Genomic DNA, 20,708 nt, shown 5'->3' with positions numbered 1-20,708 from the left:
CCCATCGCGTCACCATGCCTTTTGATCCGTTCCAGAGTCTTTCTTCTGTTTTTATTTAAACCACACGTTCTCAAGCTTGTTTTTAAATCACTGTGCAGCCTCAGATGGATGAGAAGATCCAGCTGGGCCCACGGGCTCAAGTCACGTGGGTGAAGGGCAGCAGCGGAGGAGCCAAAGCCAGCGACTCAGGTGAGACGCCTCAGCAACTTCATCAGAACTGAGAGCAGACTAAAGCACATGTGAGAGATGGCAGAGAGCTCAGAAAACACAGATCATCAAACAGATAACGTTTTAATCCTGTATCTCAGCGTTACAAGAAATAATCATCCAAACATTTTAATTTTCTTTTTAGTTGTTTTCGATTTTGTGAAGTTTAGCAGTTAACAGAAGATACAGTTGATGTTTTATGAATGAACAAGGTGTTGGGAATCCAGTCTGATGTTCATAATGAAGTTGAAACGTGCTCAAGTGTCTCACCGTTAGATGTGGAATAGTGTGTTTTGCACAAGAAAAAGTTTTTTTGACAGAATAGATACAATAGTAAACAAGCCGTATGTACATTTTCAGCTTTGGAGGCATCATGAAAATGATCCCCAAATAAGTGGATGGACCCCAACTACTGTGTGTGAAAATTGTCAAAAGATGCCATTTGTTAGTTTTTCATTTTTCATTGAGGGTGTGTAAATTAAGAAGCAGAAGTTTTACTTAGGGTTCAAATATTTTCTGCTGCTGACATAAAAAACTTGTGTAAACATTCAAATGTAATCTTATGTTATCATTTATATTTAAGCTGAGTTTCTGTCTTTCCCTCCTCCTGACAGATCTGTCTCGGACAGTTGGCCTCAACCGTTACTCTGCTCTGCAGCTCACATCCACACCCTCAACTCAGCCCTCCTCCACACCTCCACAGAATCCAGAGTTTGACTCTCGGAGAACTCTGGGAAGGTAAAGATTCTCCTTATTAGGGCTGGGGATCGATTCAAATGTCAAGAATCGATTCGATTCCGATTCTTAAGATTCAGAATTGATTATCAAGATTCGATCCGATTCCGATATTGATTTGGGTTAGTGTTATTAAAAATGTTTTTTGAGCTGTTGCATGAATTATATGACTGTAGTTATGCAAAATATTACTACTAGTATTATATTGAGATTAAACAGCAAGTATTGCAGCTAATGATGCTGTAAGGACCAATCAGCTCCCAGAATGCTGATAGAACTGCTTTCAGAAACATCATGTGGGTCAGAATTACCAAACAGATCCAGGGAGGAAACAGAGACGGATGAAATCGGTTTTATTTTTTCCCACATTCCGTTTTTATTTGTTCCATTTTCGGTCTATTTTGGTTTTTAATTTTTGAGCATTTGGTTTTTAGCATTTTTTGCAAATGTAACCCCAAGACAGTATATAAAGTAATGAAATATAGACAATTTTTGCAATTATAACCTAACACTTTAATGTTTTCATACCTTTAAACATATTTAAAGGCAAAAACATGGCACCAGTTATTCTCGTGTCCAACAAAACATAAATTTTTTGGGGATAAACAAAAAAATAACCAAAAGTTGTAATGTAATGATGAAAAAAAAAATACATAAATAAATAAAAGAAAAAAAAATGTTTTTAAATCGATCTTTAGACATATGAATCGATTTTTAGGAATTAATATGAGAATCGATTTAGAATTGGGAAATAGATTTTTTCAACACAGGCCTACTCCTTATTAATGCTCAGTACCTGTTGGATCTCTTGGTTTCTCAATAACCCTGTAACCCGTGTACATTGACATGTTAAAAGACTTACCTGCTTGTCTGTCCCTTCCCAGTGGTCGTAGCAGCACAGTCAGAGAGCGCGGCGAGAAGCCACTGATGACGAGCCAGTCACTGACACGGCCCGGCGCTTTCAGCAGAGCGAGCAGTTCAAAAGAGCTGCTGGAGAGTCAAAGCCCAGAGGAGCCACGACGAGACCGGGAGCGAGAAGTAGCTGAACCTCGGAGGCCGAGCGTCACAGAGGACAAAACTGAGCCCGAGCGCATCAGAGCCAAGGAGACAGGTGAGAGACCTGTGCTGCGCAGCCTGGGAAAATCTCACGTCTCGCTGGTTTCTGGTGGGAAAAGTACGGTGGCCGAGACCCGCCATTGCTGCAAATAAAAGTAACGCTGTAAACAGAAACAAACGCCGCTGCAAATAAAATAAATGCTTAGCAAATAAAAGAAACGATGCAAACAAAAAGAAACGCCGCTGCAAATAAAAGAAACGCTGCAAATATAAATAAACACCACTGCAAAAAAAATAAAAAAACGACGCAAATAAAAAAGCCACAACAGAAGTGAATTACTATTTTTGCCGATGCACCGGTGTTGCACATTAAAAATTACACGTAGCGACGTTGAACACTAACCTTTTCACTTATTTTCTCGTTTGTTGTTCTTCTTATTCCTCGCTCTTCTTATTTCTTCCTTTTCACTTACGTCCTCTTCGTCGTCTTCTCTCCTCTCACGTAAAAACACCGGTGCATCAGCAAAAATAGTCCCCAGTAATTAACTTCCGTTGTGGCTTTTTCATTTGCGTTGTTTTTTTTAAAATTTGTAGCGGCGTTTCTTTATATTTGCAGTGTTTCTTTTATTTGCAGCAGCGTTCGTTTTTATTTTCAGCTGCGTTTCTTCTTATTTGCAGCGTTTCTTTAATTTTCTGCAATGGCGGGTCTCGGCCACCGTAGAAAAGCATTGCATTTCACTGCAAGCTCTCTTACATGGGGAAGCGTCCTCAGCATCACTGTCCCTTCGTTTGAACGGGGAAACGCCAAGCTTTGCTATTATTGCTAGTATTGTGTGTCCTGTACATTGCTTTTGCTGCACCATGAATGTTAACCAATCAAATTGCAGCTACACATCTAGTATATGATGGCGGGACAGTTTCAAAGCACACAGGTTATTTGATGCAAGGCTATGTGACTCCACTTCATGTAGCTGCTTCATCACTGTCTGTCAGTTATAGATGTGGTCAGTTTCAACCAGTGCTTTTGGCACACTGTTTCAAGTTTTGAGATGGTTTGAGTGACAACTTGCATATTATGTTTGTTTACCGACATTACAAATCTGTGATGCACCATCACGGGATAATTCAGCCATCGGTGGTCATACATCTCAGTGAGACGAGGGCAGTGATGAAAGATAGAACCGTCTTGTGACCAGGCTGTAACAGATATCAAGCAGCATCAGAAATCCTAGACACCACTGAGTCACCAGTTAAACTGACCTATAAATGCCACCCAGCACAATTCCTTCAAAAAAAGTGAAACAAAAGAAGTTTTAAGAGACTCTGATAACGATCGTATTGGGTAGAGTTTTTGTAACGGATGTCAACACTATGACGACATTACAAGTTGTCGTGCATGACGTGTGTATCAGCAGCCTGGGTCACATTGCCTGCATTCTGACAAGCAAAGTTGGCTTTTTCTCCTGAATCATGACCAGGAACTTTCTACTTTGCTGATTATTTTTTCAAAGCATTTACAGCACACATTAAAGCTGCTGCAGAGCTTTGTTTACCACTTCACATGCTGATGACGCAGCCCACATCTCGCCGCATCTGGTTGTAGCCTACGACACAAGGGGGCGTCATTGTAATGATAATAAACTGTATTTGTATAGCACCTTTCTAAGCAATGTTACAAGAATTCTGTTCAGCTTTAGTACAGTCTTACAATGTTACACACTGCTTGTGACATCTTAGTCAAGATTAAGCAGATCCAAGTTTACACTGTGGCTTGCATTTTATCTTATGAGACTGCATAAATCCTACAGTGGGAAGCTAAACTTAAGATCAGAATTCTGTTACCGGCGTTTGTGTTTAATCTCAGCAGAGCAGGCATGGATGTATATCTTGCTTTTGTTACAGACTGACACAATAAGGACTCTTGTGTGTGTGTTTTTGATAGTGAAACCTGAACCCGTGGTCCAGACCCCGGACAGACCTGCCCTGTCTGAGGAGGAGATTGAGAGGAAGTGCAAGTCTATTATTGACGAGTTCCTGCACATAAATGATTTCAAGGTACGGAAAATCGTTCTCAGGGTGAACTCAGGAAAATACGATGGCTTGTGTTGTGTTCAGTGATCTTTATGAGATCGACCATCTTTATCATGAATATTTGCTAGATTTTTACTTTAAACATAAAACATTTGTTTATTTTGCTTTTATATGGTTCAGGATTCGAAATGATAACTTGATCATTGATTAATTTGAGAAAATGAGCAGGCAGTACTCCATGAAACACAATTCAAATTAAAAAAACTTGCTGAGTGTATTCTTGAATAGCCTTTAACTTCAGATGAGCTTGGATGCAGGTTCCCTCTTGTTGCTATTTTCTGATTCACATTGGTTCGTCTGCAGGAGGCTGTTCAGTGTGTGGACGAGCTGGACTTGGGCTCCCAGCTGCACATGTTTGTGCAGATCGGAGTGGAGTCCACCCTGGAGCGCAGTCTCATCACACGGGACCATATGGGCCAGCTCTTCTTCCAGCTGGTGCAGCAGGGAATCCTCCCCAAACAACACTTCTATAAAGGGTCAGTTCACATTTAAATGATTGATAATCAAGCAGTAAAAAAAAGTGTTTTTTCTGCAGTGGGAATTGTTCATTTACAAATGTTGTACCAGTGATAAAACCAAAAATATTGATTTCTTTGTTCTGTGCCCACCATGATGTTGTGTCAGTTTTAGATACAAGTGACTTTCTTTGAGCTCATTTAAAATGTGGTTAAAAGTTATTTGAATATATTTTAACTCTATGCTTTTTTTATCAAAAGCATGTTCTTTAAAAATGCTCTTAAAAAAAAAAAGCTCTAGAATATTAAATAAAACTGTTCAGTTGCGTGCATTATACAGTTTTTAAAAACTTGTGAACAGAATACATTGTCAACCCTCTCCTAGATGTCTAATATCTTCACTTCATCCCCAAATATTAAAAGTGATCATGCTTTAAAGCTTGAGATATAGTAACTGATACCGGAATCAGATATTTTGATTTTGGGGACACACTCTGCCCTCAAAAGTTAACGGATCCATGTCTATAAAGCTCTGTATTTCACCCCCCCAGTTGGGTTGGACAAGCTTAAAGGCACATGGGAGAAGGAGCTAAACATCATAATTGATGATGAAGAATGGAAGGATGTCTGGAGACATGCTAAATCAATTTCAGTTTGCAATCGCACCCTAGCAATACAGTTAAAAATTATACACAGAATGCACATATCACTTCAATCCTACTCTCTCACCCACGTGCCTTAAATGCAAGATAGAAATTGGTACCTAACTCATTGTTTTTGGTCATGTTGTAAACTGCAAATGTATTGGTCTAATGTGCTATCTGAAATAGAAAAGATATTGGGTTTTAAACTGGATATGGACCCCGTGTCTCTCGTATTTGGCCTCCCAAGCCAACACTTAACATCAAAACATAATAGGAGGCTGTATTGTAATCTTACTTATGAAGCGAGGAAGAATATTTTATTGCATTGGATCAATGAAAAAGTACCAACTGTTAAAGGCAAAGAGTGGTGTTTGATGTAGTGCCATTAGAGTACCTGACATGTATATTACATTCAAAAACAGAGCAATTCTATAAAGTTTGGGAGCCCTACTTGAACTATGTAGAGCCTGATGTCTCTCTAATATCATGTTGCAGGGATTTTCTTGATTGGTCATACTGTACATTTTTACTGTAACTCGGGGTATTATGTATATGGATCTGAGCTGGTGTGGGGTTTTTTTTTGTTCTGTTTGTTTGTTTGCCTGTTTTGCTTGTTATTTCTGTGGATTATATTATGTATCCATCCTTCACTTGTAAAAGTGAAAAATGTATAAAGATATTGTTAAAAAAAAAAAAAAAAAAAAACAGCCCCATGTCTAAGCATCACTGCCCCCTTGTGTTTTCTCAGGTTTGTGGACACGTTGGAGATGGCGGACGACATGGCTATCGACATTCCCCACATCTGGCTGTATCTGGCCGAGCTGCTCAGCCCTGTGCTGAAGGAGGGGGGCTTCTCAATGAAGGAGCTCTTTAGGTACTGACACGTGTGCCGCTAAGGTTGCATACAATGAATCGAGGAACGTTTGATTTGTAGTTGAGGAAAATGATATTGAGGGAAATAACTCACATTGTTTTTTTTGTGTTCACAGTGAATTAAGCAAACCGTTGCTTCTTGTTGGAAGAGCTGGGATCCTAATATCTGAAATTCTGCACATACTATGCAAACAAATGGTAAGAATCACTTTTCTTGTGTCTACTCTACACACACGGGGACATTTGTTGGTCCTCTTTAATCAAAGAAAGAAAAAACGACAACAGTTACTGAAATAACTTCAAACTGACACAAGTGATGATGAATAATAATTTACTGAACAATGACCGATGAAAATCAGACATTGATTTTTGAATTGCTGTTCGACAGAATAATTTTAAACCCAGACTACATAAACTGGCCTGGACAAATTATTAGTAATCCCTTAAAAAGATTGAAAATGATTTAACCCTAGAGACATGTGAAACTAGTCTTCAGTCAGTCTGACTATTAGAGGGTGAAAAGTAATTGCGGTTTTGGTATCATCTGGCACTTTTCCACTAGTACCTACTCGGCTCTACTCATCTCATCTCGGCTCAAATCGGCCTGGTTTCTTTTCCATAACAATTCAGCACCTGGAGCAGAAGTAGGAGGGTTGGAGTGAAGCTGCTGTGATGTATTTGTTTGTGTGACACAAACAAAGAAGACAACAACACTAAAGATGTAGAACATGGAGGAGATGATATATGTGCTGCTGGGTCTGTGGCTTGTGTTCGATATCAAGTTAAAACATGAGAGTGAGAGAAGCTTCAAGCTGCTACGCTTTTTAATTTTTTTTTTGTTGGTCTTGGCGCTGCTGAAAAGTCGTTGGTAGCCGCGAGCAGCTATAAAGTGACAGAGCTCCTGGTGGATCTGGTCGTTCCTTATCGCCCATCTAGATCCTTTTTTAATTCTCTCCTCAGCCACCAGGTTTATGAACATCTGCACCTCAGAGTTGCATCATGAAACAGACTTTTGCGCTGCCATTGCCTGTCAAATAAAATGAACCCGAAGCAGCCGTCAGTCGCTCTTTCCTGATGTCACATCCTGACTCAGACGTCTGACTCCGAACCCCCGACCAATCGGTGGCCTGTAGTGTGATGACGTCAGATACAGTCCGACTCAGCCGCTTAGAACCTCGGCAGAATAGATACAGGAAAAGTATCTACTCGGCACGGTTAGACCCCTTGCCCCAAACCGAGTGGAGGCGAGCCTGAGAAGGTACTAGTGAAAAAGGGCCATAAGACCATCAAGCTGCTGGATGCTCCTTTGACTACAGTTGCAAATTTCATGCAGATGCTTAGGAACTATAGCCGACCTCCTCGTACGTAGCTGCAAGAGGACAATTGTGACATCTCCACTCTTGAAAGTAAATCATTAAAAAGCCAGACAGGTATTTGTTTAAATACAAACCAATAAGACACAAAGTTTCTGGGAGACTCGATGTTTGAACATATGGAACAGAACTAGAAATGTTTAATAAGTCACAGTAGCTACTGTGGAACATGGAGGAAGCTCGGTTATGTGTAAATGCTGTTGATCTGTGGAAAGATGTGAAACTAGTCATCTGGAGAAAAAACCCTTCAAACCTGACAGACGGATCAGTTAGTTCATCGGTGGATCAGAATACTTCTCTACAGGTGCACAGGTCTCACTGAGAGTTACTGAAATCACTCGATTACAGTGACTACGTTTACATGCAGTCAAAATTCGGGTTATTGCTAATATTCCGGTTACTGAAACATTCGTAATATTCCGTTTACATGCGTGAGCAAATAGGGTCATCCCTGTATACATGGTAATTAATCATTCGGGATATCTCGATCAAACCAGCGACGCGCGGAGAACATCATGACGCAATTCCCCTCATTTCCGCTTCTTCTTCCTGTATCCAAATTCAAAACAAATGCTACTTTGCGCAACTTTTCGCTCACCTTCTTGTAAATCTCGCTATCCCCGTACTTTCTACCGTCTACAAATGCCAAAATGTTCATATCCTTCATTACATTTATGAAGTGATTAGTCTCCTCCTCACTCGTGTGGCATGTTCTTGCGTTTTTCCGTGTTTAGAAGAACTTCCTGGACTCAATGACTGCGTTTACATGCAGCGAATAGTTGTGCAAAGCAGCATTTGTTTTGAATTTGGATACAGGAAGAAGCAGCTGAAATGACGGGAATTGCGTCATGATGTTCTCCACACGTCGCTGGTTTGATCGAGATATCCCGAATGATTAATTACCATGTAAACGGAATATTTCAGTAACCGGAATATTAGCAATAACCTGAATTTTGACTGCATGTAAACGTAGTCATTGCCTTCCCAACAAAGTACTAAGCTGAAACTCCCACAATTTCTGTCCAGGCCAGTTTCATCTGTTTTTAATTGTTCTGTTGAATCACAGTTCAAAAAGTATTGTCTGATTTTCATTAGTCAATATTCAGTAAGTATTATTTATTATTACTTGCATCACTTTCAAGTGATTTCAGTGACCATTGAAGGGTTTTCTTTCTTTCATGGAAGGATACCAAAAGAATGTGTCTGTGTATATGTGGCATTATGAAAACAGTATTATCAGGTTGATTAAATAATAAGTAGGGTTTTTCTTTGGAAGTACACTGTAATATGAGAGCCCAATGTGTTGGGTTCATTTTAACTGAAACTGAAATTAATATTTGTTTTTTTTTTTTCACAAAATGTTGTTTTTTTTTTATGTGCATTTTTATTTACAAAATGTTTGATTTGACTTACTTATACTATAATGATAAACAAGTCCACCTCTACACTTCAACTACATCAGTAAATCTGTGAGGAGACGTGTAAACTGGAAGAGAGATGTGAAGTTCCCTCCTGTTTCCACAGAGCCATAGAACTGTAGGGTCTTTGTGGAGGGAATCTGGTTTCAACTGGACTGACATTCTGCCAGAGGGAGAGGACGTCCAGGCTTTCCTCTCACAGCAGGTTAGGACAGACGGCCGCTGTTCACACCCAGAAAAGTCGGTCCCCATCCAGCAGCTGTGTGAATGCCCCTTCTTACCACCTTTGTCTTTGTGCCTCCTCCGGTACCGTGTTTGGACCCCCGTCTTCTCGTGTCGGCGTAAACAGAAGCTCCAGTTCCTTCTGTCGGACAGCTCCAGTTCTGAGGATGCTCAGGCTAAAAGGATCTTCTCTGCGGAGGAGCTGAGCCAGCAGCTGGAGAGACTTCTTTTAGAGGACATGGCCAGTGACGAGCAGATCTTTGACTGGGTGGAGGTATGACGGGCCAGACAGGAATTTAGGAATTTAGTGAAGGATAGCCCCTTGAGATGTAACATCTCATTTTCAAGGGGGTCCCATAAAACATACAACATTACAATATATCACATTACAGTACAGACATACATGACATAAAACAAACACAGAGATCTTGCTCACCCCGTCCCAGACACAACCCCTACCCACATAAGTCTAGTTACAAAATAGGCTAACTAAATAACCGAAACAATGAGATAAATATAACATAACAGAGAGAAAAGAAAAAATAAATAAATAAATAGAAAAAAGGCACAAAAAAATACATAAATAAATTAAAAACATTCAATTCAATTCAATTTTATTTATATAGCGTCTAATACAACAGAGTTGTCTCTAGACGCTTTACAGAGACCCATACCCAGAACATGACCCCCGAGCAGTTATTACATAAACAATGGCAGGTAAAAACTCCCCTAGTGGGAGAAAAACCTTAAGCCAAACAGTGGCAAGGAAAAACTCCCCTTTAGGAGGGAAGAAACCTTGAGCAGGACCAGGTGGGGGGGACCCTCCTGCCGAGGGCCAGACTGGTGGGTCAGGGACGGCAACAGCACAGCAGGCAGGTGGAAGCAGCAACGGGATGACCGGGGGTGGGGGCCGCAGGCCAGCACACAGCTCCCGAAGCTCCGGCCCAATCAGCAAGTCCCAGGTTGGGGTGCAGGGTCAGGAAAAGACTTGTGCTCCGTAATGCAAGCTACAAGCCACCCACGACCACCTGCAGGACAAAAGAGAGAAAAGGGAGGAGAAGGGGGGGCCAGCAACGAGATGACCAGGGGTGGGGACCGCAGGCCAGCACGCAGCTCCCGAAGCTCCGGCCCAATCAGCAAGTCCCAGGTTGGGGTGCAGGGTCGGGGAAAGACTTGTGCTCCGTAATGCAAGCTACAAGCCACCCACGACCACCTGCAGGACAAAAGAGAGAAAAGGGAGGAGAAGGGGGGGCCAGCAACGAGATGACCAGGGGTGGGGACCGCAGGCCAGCACGCAGCTCCCGAAGCTCCGGCCCAATCAGCAAGTCCCAGGTTGGGGTGCAGGGTCAGGGAAAGACTTGTGCTCCGTAATGCAAGCTACAAGCCACCCACGACCACCTGTAGGACAAAAGAGAGAAAAGGGAGGAGAGGGGGGGGGCCAGCAACGGGATGACCAGGGGTGGGGACCGCAGGCCAGCATGCAGCTCCCGAAGCTCCGGCCCAATCAGCAAGTCCCAGTTTGGGGTGCAGGGTCAGGGAAAGACTTGTGCTCCGTAATGCAAGCTACAAGCCACCCACGACCACCTGCAGGTTCCGGTGTCCGGCAAAGGATGCTGCAACATGGACAAAAGAGAGAAAAGGGAGGAGAAGGGGGGGCCAGCACAAGAAACTACAGGAGCGACTCTGACACACTAAAGTTTACACTACCTAGAGATTTACCAACACCAGCTAGAGGTTTACTAAACACTAACTATAGGCTTTACTAAACAGAAATGTTTTAAGTTTAGTTTTAAAGGTGGAGGTGGTGTCAGCCTCCTTAACCCAGATTGGAAGTTGGTTCCATAGTAGTGGTGCCTGATAGCAGAACGCCCGCCCTCCAAATCTACATTTAGATACTCTAGGAACTACGAGTAAACCTGCACTCTGAGAACGGAGAGCTCTGACAGGAACATAAGGCACTATCAGGTCTTGCAAATAATGCGGAGCTAAGCCGTTTTGGGCTTTATACGCAAGTAATAAAATTTTAAATTGGATTCTGAATTTTACGGGTAACCAATGGAGCGACGCTAACACTGGAGAGACGTGGTCTCTCCTGCTAATTCCTGTCAGTACTCGTGCTGCTGCATTTTGGATCAGCTGGAGCCTATTCAGCAAATTACTTGGACATCCTGCTAACAACACATTACAGTAATCTAGTCTAGAAGATACAAACGCATGAACTAGTTTTTCTGCATCACTCTGCGAGAGGATTTTCCTAATCTTTGCAATATTACGGAGATGGAAAAAGGCTATTTTACAAACCTGATTGACATATGGTTTAAACGACAAATCCTGATCGAAAACAACACCAAGGTTTCTCACAGTTGCACTGGAAGCCATCGCAACACCATCTAATCCCTTCCTAAAATGCTCTGGACCAAGAATGATAACCTCTGTTTTATCTGAATTTAGAAGCAGGAAATTTCTGGACATCCAGTCCTTGATGTCCCTAAGACATGCCTGAAGTTTAACTAACGGTTCTGTTTCATCCGGCTTCATAGACAAGTAGAGCTGCGTATCATCAGCATAACAATGAAAGTGTATGCCGTGATTCTGGATTATACTTCCCAATGGCTGCATGTATAAACTGAACAAGATTGGCCCTAGCACTGAACCCTGCGGAACACCATAACAGACCCTTGACTGTTCTGAAGAAACCTCATGTACATGAACAAACTGGAACCTGTCAGATAGATATGATTTAAACCAACATAGAGCTGTCCCTTTAATCCCAACAACATGCTCTAACCTGTGCAGTAAAATGCCATGATCTATAGTGTCAAAAGCAGCACTGAGGTCCAGTAGAACCAGTATGGACACTAATCCCTTATCTGAGGCCATAAGGAGGTCATTTGTGACTCGAACCAGTGCTGTCTCTGTGCTATGATGCATTCTGAACCCTGACTGAAAGACTTCAAACAGATCATTTCTATACAAATAGTCACATAACTGGCTTGAAACTACCTTTTCCAGAATTTTAGACACAAATGGAAGGTTGGAAATTGGTCTATAATTAGCTAAGGTGTCTGGGTCAAGAGAAGGTTTTTTAAGTAAAGGTTTAATTACTGCGACTTTGAAAACCTGTGGTACATATCCTAAACTTAGGGATAGGTTAATTTGGTCCAGTATTGTCGTACCAATAAGAGAAAAAATATGCTTGAATAGTCGAGTCGGGATGGGGTCTAACATACATGTGGTTGACTTAGCTCTATTGACGAGTGAGGTCAGCTCAGGGAGGTCTATAGGATCAAAACAGTCTAGAGGCAAGTCAGAGCCTAGGGAAGTCGCTAAAGCTGAAGAAACACCTACAACCGGCTGGTTGATTTCTTCTCTAATTCTCGCGATTTTACTGTTGAAGAAGCTCATAAAGTCCTCACTACTGAGAGCTGCAGGAATGCACGGCTCAACAGAGTTGTGACTCTTTGTCAGCCTGGCTACAGTGCTGAACAGAAAACGTGGGTTACTTTTGTTATCCTCTATCAACGTTGAATAATAAGCTGTTCTGGCTTTGCGAATGGCTTTTTTATATACTATTAGAATATCTTTCCATTCACGATAAGAGTCTACAGACCTACAAGAGTACCACTTCCTTTCCATTTTACGCACGTTTTGTTTCAACATGCGGATATCTGAATTATACCAGGGAGTTAAGCTCCTGTGGCTAGAAACCCTCCTTTTCAAAGGAGCAACTTCATCTAAAGCTGAATGCAACAAATCAGCAGTGTTACTAGCAAGAAAATCAACATCTGCAGAGGTAGAACCCAGGTCACTGGCCTTGATTACATCACTATTTCGCACTGTCGTAAGATAAGCAATGGCCTCCCTAAATTTAACAATAACTTCATCAGACAAACATCTGCTAAAATAATACCTCCTATTTTGCACTTCAACATCAACAAAATTAAATTCAAACGTTATTAAGTAATGGTCGGATAAAAGGGAGTTTACAGGTGACACCAACAGACCATCAGTTTCAACACCGTAGGTGAGAACGAGATCGAGAGTATGATTAAAACAGTGCGTCGGTTTATCCACTTTTTGTGAGATACCCATTGATTCTAGAAGAGAATCGAAGGCTAATTTAAGATTATCGCTTTCAACATCCATATGAATGTTAAAATCACCCACTATGATGAATTTATCTGTGCTGATCAATAATCCAGAAAGGAAATCTGAAAATTCAGACAAAAACTCTAGATACGCACCAGCAGGGGGCCGGTACACTACCACTAACACAACTGGCTTCTCTGATTTCCAGCTCGGAAATTTCAGACCAAGCATGAGGCTTTCAAATGTATTATAGTTGCACTTAGGTTCAATTTTTGTTTGGAGACCGGAGTTATAAATTGCTGCGACTCCTCCGCCTCGGCCCGTGCTTCTAGGAATGTGATGATTAAAGTAGCCGGGCGGAGGTGATTCATTCAAACTAACATACTCTTCCTCCTGTAACCATGTTTCTGTTAAGCAGAAAATATCACTCCTGCTCTCTGTAATTATATCATTTACTAACAGAGACTTAGAACTTAATGATCGTATATTTAGTAGTCCGCATCTAATTTTTCGGTCTGTAATTGGTACCAAATGTACATTGGTTTTAATTTTTTACAAGGTTATCTTGGTTAACGCCTCTATAACGCTGCACCTGGTGAACTTTTGGAGGGCGGGGAACTGCAACCACTTCTATTTTGCTAGGCACCTGGCCAGAGTCGCCAATATCATGTAATCCTACAGTTTTAGAGTCGCTAATTACATAATGCAATCCTACAGTTTTGTTGGCAGGCGTTGGTCCTCGAGAAGCAGCAGAGAAGTGTGTTAAACTACAGCTCTGCATCCTGGCCTGGACCCTGCATTGTCAGGGGGAGTGTCTAATAACATTGGCCAGATTTCTAGACATAAGAGCTGCACCATCCCCGGTGGGATGAATGCCGTCCCTTCTAATCAGACCGGGCTTTCCCCAGAATGTCTCCCAGTTGTCAATAAAGTCCACGTCGTTTTCTGAACACCACTGAGACAACCAGCGGCGGAGCGAGAGCATGCGACTAAACATGTCATCGCTGGTCAGATTGGGGAGGGGGCCAGAAAAACCTACGGAGTCCGACATGGTCTTGGCGTAGTTACACACCGAGACAATATTCATTCTGGTTACTTCCGACTGGCGAAGACGGGAGTCGTTAGCTCCGACATTGATGATAACTTTACCATATTTACGATTACCCTTTGCCAGTAGCTTCAAATTTGCTTCTATGTCGCCCGCTCTGGCCCCCGGGATACACCTAACTATGGTCTCTGGAGTCGGCCTCACATGTCTCACAATAGAGTCTCCAATCACCAGGGTCGGTTTCTCAACAGATGTGTCGCTGAGTGGGGAAAAACGGTTAGACACATGAAGCGGGTGGTGGTGTTCTGTGAGCCCTTTAAGACTAGTCTTCCTCCGAACCGTCACCCAGCTGCCCTGCCTGGCCGGCTGCTCGGGAGCTGCAGGGGAGCGGCTACGCTCAGCTGCTACGGGCCGGTCCGCCGCTAGCTTAGCCTGGTTAGCTGAGGAGGCTCTCGGACTATGGTTTAGTTGGCCGAACCGGACCTCTAACTGACTGAGCCTCGCCTCCAGCCCTGCAAATAAACTACACTTTAAGCACTTACCGTCTTCACTAAAGGAGGCTGAGGAATAACTAAACATTTCACACACTGAGCAGGAAAGCGGTGAAGCGGTGGGAGCCGGAGAGGCCATGCTAAGATGCTAACGGAGGCTAACGGACAGAAAATGTATCGGTGATTGGTGACAGTGAAAGTTACGGAAGAGAAAATGAGCGAGTGTTGAAATAAAGACAGTAATGTACCAGATATAGTGCTATTTTACCAGAAAACAGTCTAAGTTTTAGATAAAAAGTCGGGAGAGATCTGAGCCTGCACGCCGTGCAGCAGCAACGGACCGCAAACACCAGGAAGTGACGCGATGCGTGACGCAATACGTTACCCAATCAGCAAGCAGCAGTTTTACAACACATAAAACATAGGCAATTTGTTTTAAAATGAGAATATAATGCCAACTTCAAACAATGAAGAGGTAATAGAATGCAAAAAGAGGGGAAGATTATTCCAATCTGATGGAGCTTTAAAATAAAATTATCTTTTCCCAACCTCTTTTAAAATTCTAGGAACAAAGAAAAAAGGAAAATTCATATGTCTAAGTGAGTATGGATAGTTATATAGAATCATGAGTTCTTTTAAATATGGAGGACATTGAAAATAAACACATTTAAAAAGGAACTTAAGCCAGTGACAATTTAATAACTGTTTCAAATATGTTTATTGGGAAACCAGTCAATAAACAGTGGCATGGACAGTCGGCAATCATGTTTCCTTTTTTACAGAAATTTGAAAAAAATAATAATTCCACAAAAACAATCCCTGGCAAGAATGACAGTGAGACAAAAACAAACAAATAACAAATACCAAAATCAAACAAACAACAACAAAACAATACATAGACTCTCACCCCCCATACCTATCCCTCCCTCACTAGGAGTGCATTAAACTATGGTTTCAGTCAGATTCCTTTTTGAGATGAGAGACCAGAGGTTGCCAGATTTTGTAAAAATCCTTCAATTTATCTTTCAGAATAAATCTTATTCTTTCCAAATGTAAGGTGTCTGTCAACCAATGCTTGAAAGAGGGCACCTCTTTCTTTTTCCAGTTTATCAAGATCAGTTTCTTTGCTGACATGATACCATATGCCAGAAGATGTTGCTGTGCAATAATTAGTTTACTTAGCCCAACAAATGTTCCCAGGATTATTAAAATAGGCTCTGGTTTTATCTGGACTTCCAAAATTACAGAAAAAAATTAAAATATTTCATACCAGTAGTCCTGAATTCTGTGGCAGAGAGCATAGCTATGTAATAAGGTACAGTAGCTTCCACAGAGCCAAATTTCTCACACAAGGGTGAGACTTCAGGAAATATTTTATGCAACTTCATCTTGGAATAATGTAGTCTGTGCAAGATTTTAAATTGTATTAAACAGTGCCGGGCGTTGATGGAGCATTCATGAATGTACTCCAAGCTATCCTCCCACATGTTGGGAGGTATCAAGGCTCCTGTCTCTCTTTCCCACTATTCTTTTATCTTATCCATTTTAGGAAGGCACATATTTTGTAGTGTTTTATATAATTGTGAAACTATATAACGTGGATTAGGGGGCAGATTAAATAAACTCTCCAACTCGTCCGGGTTTGCCTTCTCAAAATTAGGAAGATGAGTTCTAACATAGTTTTCAGGTACCTACAGGTCAGAGACTGACTCTTTGGCAAGTTGTATCTTTTTTGAAGTTGTTGGAAAGAAGCAAAGGTCCCTTCTATGTATAGGTTACCCACATTACAAATCCTATTTGCTTCCAGGTAATAAAGGTCCTATCCAAAACAGAGGGTGCGAAGGAGGGGTTTGCTGCTATGGGTAGCAGAAATGACATTGTATTGAGTTTGAAATGTTTCCTCAATTGTTTCCATATCCTAATAGTCATAAATGATAGGATTATATTTAAGACTAGTTTTATTGATTGGGACGGGCGATAATATAATCGCTCTAATAGAATATGGTAGACAATCCTCCCGTTCCATCTCTAGCCCATCATGTGATGATGGGTTGTCATCCAGCCAGTATACCATAGAGCGTATCCCAGTGGCCCAGTAATATAAAATAAAATTAGGCAGTGCTAGCCCCCCATTGGATTTCTGTTACTGGAATTGAAATCTTAGGCTGAGTGGCGTATAATAGGATGTCATCAGCGTACAATGAAATTTTATTCTTAGTGTATTCTGTATTATAGCCATGGATCTCAGGATGTGACCGAATGGTTTCGGCAAGCGGCTCTATGACTAGCGCAAACAGCAATGGGCTAAGCGGACAGCCCTACCTTGTGCCCCTACTCAACAGAAAGGGGTCAGAAAGTGTTTGGTTAGTAAGTATTCTGGCCCGGGAGTTCTTGTATAGCAACTTAGTCCAGGATACAAATTTATCACCAAAATTGAATTTCTGCAAGAACGCAAATAAGTATGGCTATTCGACCCGGTCGAATGCCTTTTCGGCATCTAAACTGAGGACGGTAATATCCTTTTTGGGGAGTCTAGGAGAGTGTAGGATATTTAAGAGTCGTCTAAAGTTGTAGAAAGGATTTCGTTTGAGAATAAACCCTGTTTGGTCTGGGTGAATCAGCTTGCCCATGTGGGCATTAAGTCTTCTAACCAGCGTTTTGGCCAGAATTTTTGGTCTGAATTTAATAGTGGAATTGGCCTATATGAACCCACTTCTTCTAAGTCTTTCCCTTTTTTGGGAAGAAGGGTGATAGTGGCTTCAGTCAGCGTCTGAGGTAGTACCCCGTCATCATACGACTGGGTGTACATTTTACAAAGATAGGGAGCCAGCAATCCTCCAAACCTTTTGTATATCTCATTGCTAAGCCCATCAGGGCTGGGATTTTTACCATTTTTCATTGATCCAATAGTAATTCTTTACATGTAAGGTCTGCCTCTAAGACATCATGACCCATCTGGTTCAGTGTCAGGAGTTCATTTGTTTAGAAATGATTGCATTGTTTCTGTTATGGAATTAACTTCAGAATTGTACAAAGTTTCATAGAACTGCTTAAATCTTCCATTAATATTTTTGGGGGAGGTAAGGATATTACCTAAACCAGAATTAATTTTGTGGATGGTCATTTTCAAGTTTTCGTAATTGTCTTACTAATAATTTATGTGGCTTATCACCGAATTCGAAATATCTCTGTTTTGTAAAAATAAAGGCTCTGCAAATTCTATCTGATAATATTTTGTTTAGTTTATATTTAAGAGTTGAAATTTTGGCATGCTTTTCTAATGAGGGGTACAGGGCGTTCTCCATGTCTAACTGGCGAATCTCATCCTCAAGTTTGAGTTGTTTTGCCTTATTGCGTTTCTTAAGAGAGGATTGGAAAGAAATAATGCACCCTCTTAAGTAGGCCTTAAAGGCCTCACATAATTGTGTAGGGGAGGTGTCCTCTTTATCATTGGTTTCAAAAAATATTTTAATATTTGTTTCAAGATAGTCACAAAACTTTGCATCCGTAATAAGTTGGGGATTAAACCTCCAATTCTTCTGAGCAAGTACACTTTCACCAAGCTTCAATGAAAACGAAATTTGACTGTGATCAGAAATCATAATATTGTGATACTTTGGAATATAGGCAAGTGGCAACAGTTTGCCATCCACTAAAAAAAAATTTATCCTAGTGTAGATATTGTGTACCTTAGAATGAAAAGAATATTCTCTGCCATTGGCATTTGAAATCCGCCACACATCAAAAAGATTCATATTTTCAATATAAGATTTCAGAAGGTTGCATGCTTTGGAAGGTTCCACCCTCTGCATAGAATAACTATCCAAGTAAGTGTCTAATACTAAATTAAAGTCCCCACCAATGATTAGGTTAGTACAAGAAATGTTCGGGATCAGATTCGGACAGTTTAATAACTGACCCAGGAAAGAGGGAACCATCTGTCATTTATGACTAATGTGTTGGTCTGGTATCCATGCTCCTAGCCTGCATATATCCTTGTGTTATCCACCTTTTATTATCGATTTTAGTCCATAATAAAATATTCTTTATCTGCTTTAAAGAGTATTACGAGTAATGTCCTCATTAAATTTCACATGACTTCACCAGTTTTTTTTACTCTGAGCAAATTCAGACAATCCCCACTGATGTTTGCCAACAACAAGTAACACGAGGATTTTATTATTCCTCTGACAGTGTGTCTGTGCACGACACTGAACACCACTTAACCTTACTGTTCATGTCAGCGCCTCACGTGGATGCTCACAGCCATTAGTGTGTGTGTGCGTGTGTGTGTGACTAAAATGACAAAGCACTTTAGATAAAAGCACTCCATTGATGTAATCCATTTTCCACTTTGTTTGAGTCTCTACCGGAGGTGATGGATGGTGAGTTCGGCCACCAAGTTGGTTCCAGATTTTTTTTTTGTGGACAAATAGGAGTCAAGTGACCCTGAATAACAGGATGATGATGTGCCGCTGTTGTGTTTCGGAAGAAATCCTCATCCAAAAACAGGCTGTGTACTAGACACTTTTGCACTGTTGTGCACACAGTAATGACGGTGGACAGTTAATCCCTGTTGCTCCACAGCTCCGACGTTACACCCCGCTCCCACTCACTCGCTCTGATCTCGGATGCCGTATCAATGCTGAGGTCGGTCAAGTGAAACTCGTGTCGTTTTGTGCTCCGTTTCCCAGGCAAACCTGGATGACTCTCAGATGAGCTCGTCTCCCTTCCTGAGGGCGTTGATGACAGCTGTGTGCAAGGCAGCAGTGAAAGGTAAGCTCTCCGCCACCTCGAGGAGAGACCCAGCTATTCTCCATTCTAGTGGCGGTATTTACATCCTGGCAGAGTCGGTACTCACAGAACACCCTGTACCCTGCTTTTCCTCACAGATGATAGCAACGGCTGCCGAGTGGACACGGCCATCATCCAGAGAAGATTGCCTGTATTACTCAAGTACCTTAACTCAGACACTGAGCGACAGCTGCAAGCACTTTATGCACTTCAGGCGCTGATTGTTACCCTCGATCAGCCACCAAGTGAGTGCTGCGACCGAGCAAATATTCATCACCAGGAACTACATTTGTTTTAATGCTGTTTTTAGCTAAGTTAATGCAGAGAACATGGAAGATGATTTGAAGTTGTTGATCAGCAGAAATATTGTTTTTGTTTTTTTTTTTGTTTAAGAATTGCAGAACGTCCCGTCTGTTGTTAATTATTGATGTTAACACCAACTGCAGTGCCTTTTTGGATTTTACGTGATTCAATTTAAGTTGCTGTCAGTGGCTAAAACAGTCTCTCAGATATTCATGAGTAAGACTTAATTTACATTTCTGATAAATAAAATAACTAAACAGCTGCAGAACTCTTGAAAGGATTACTTCAGTGATCACTTCCCTGCTTAGCTTTATAGTGACATATTTTCAAATTTATTTTTATCTTATGGATAAAAGGGGAAAAAAAGGAAAGTTGGTGATTTTTCTTGTTTTTTTTCTTGTTTTTCCTCTTGAGGCATAAAATCAAATCTATTTGGACTATATTAAGTTTTTCCTTACTGTACCATCAAACTGGATTTGAATTACATGATCAAGGAGTGTTTATCTACACTTTCAGCCGCTTTACATTTAATTAAGATATTTAACCAGAAGTTGAAAGGCACAAGAGATCCACGGCTCAGCTGTGGCTTTTTTAAAGCTTCCAAAGACATTAAACTCAGAATGTGGAGACCACGGTCAGCAGGTGACAAAAAACAAGTATCAAAATCGTCATGAATAGAATTCTTCAGTTTTGATCAGTTCCAAAACTATAAAGTCAATCATAATTTAATCAAAACCCCTCTTCAGGACCCAAGGTTGCTCCTCCTCCAGCATATATGGATTATTTGCCGTTTTCTGGAAAATTTTCTCAATGATCGAAAATACGTCTTACGTTTGCGGTTTTAGTGTTGGATTTTTTCTTTATTCTTAAAGCACACTGCAGTTATTTCATTCATCTGAAAGGTTATAA

At 41.2% G+C, this 20,708-nt stretch overlaps 1 protein-coding gene across 4 annotated transcripts in view; it reads left to right on the top strand.

The window, feature by feature from the left end:
* eif4g3a (eukaryotic translation initiation factor 4 gamma, 3a) overlaps positions 1–20,708 on the top strand; it is a 75,878-nt gene that overhangs the window by 53,832 nt on the left and 1,338 nt on the right. For all 4 annotated transcript variants that reach the window (XM_061726932.1, XM_061726931.1, XM_061726930.1 and 1 more), the window contains 11 exons: positions 99–189; positions 822–945; positions 1,827–2,053; positions 3,941–4,053; positions 4,393–4,565; positions 5,937–6,062; positions 6,178–6,259; positions 8,959–9,057; positions 9,202–9,348; positions 19,397–19,478; positions 19,595–19,741. In XM_061726932.1, coding sequence (XP_061582916.1) covers positions 99–189; positions 822–945; positions 1,827–2,053; positions 3,941–4,053; positions 4,393–4,565; positions 5,937–6,062; positions 6,178–6,259; positions 8,959–9,057; positions 9,202–9,348; positions 19,397–19,478; positions 19,595–19,741 — 1,411 coding nt within the window. The remainder of the gene's footprint in view (positions 1–98; positions 190–821; positions 946–1,826; positions 2,054–3,940; positions 4,054–4,392; positions 4,566–5,936; positions 6,063–6,177; positions 6,260–8,958; positions 9,058–9,201; positions 9,349–19,396; positions 19,479–19,594; positions 19,742–20,708) is intronic.

This window comes from Cololabis saira, chromosome 8, assembly GCF_033807715.1.
Source record: "Cololabis saira isolate AMF1-May2022 chromosome 8, fColSai1.1, whole genome shotgun sequence".
NCBI classification, from domain to species: Eukaryota; Metazoa; Chordata; class Actinopteri; order Beloniformes; family Belonidae; genus Cololabis; species Cololabis saira.
Note: the sequence above shows the minus strand (reverse complement) of the source record. Positions and strands in the feature narration are given on the sequence as shown.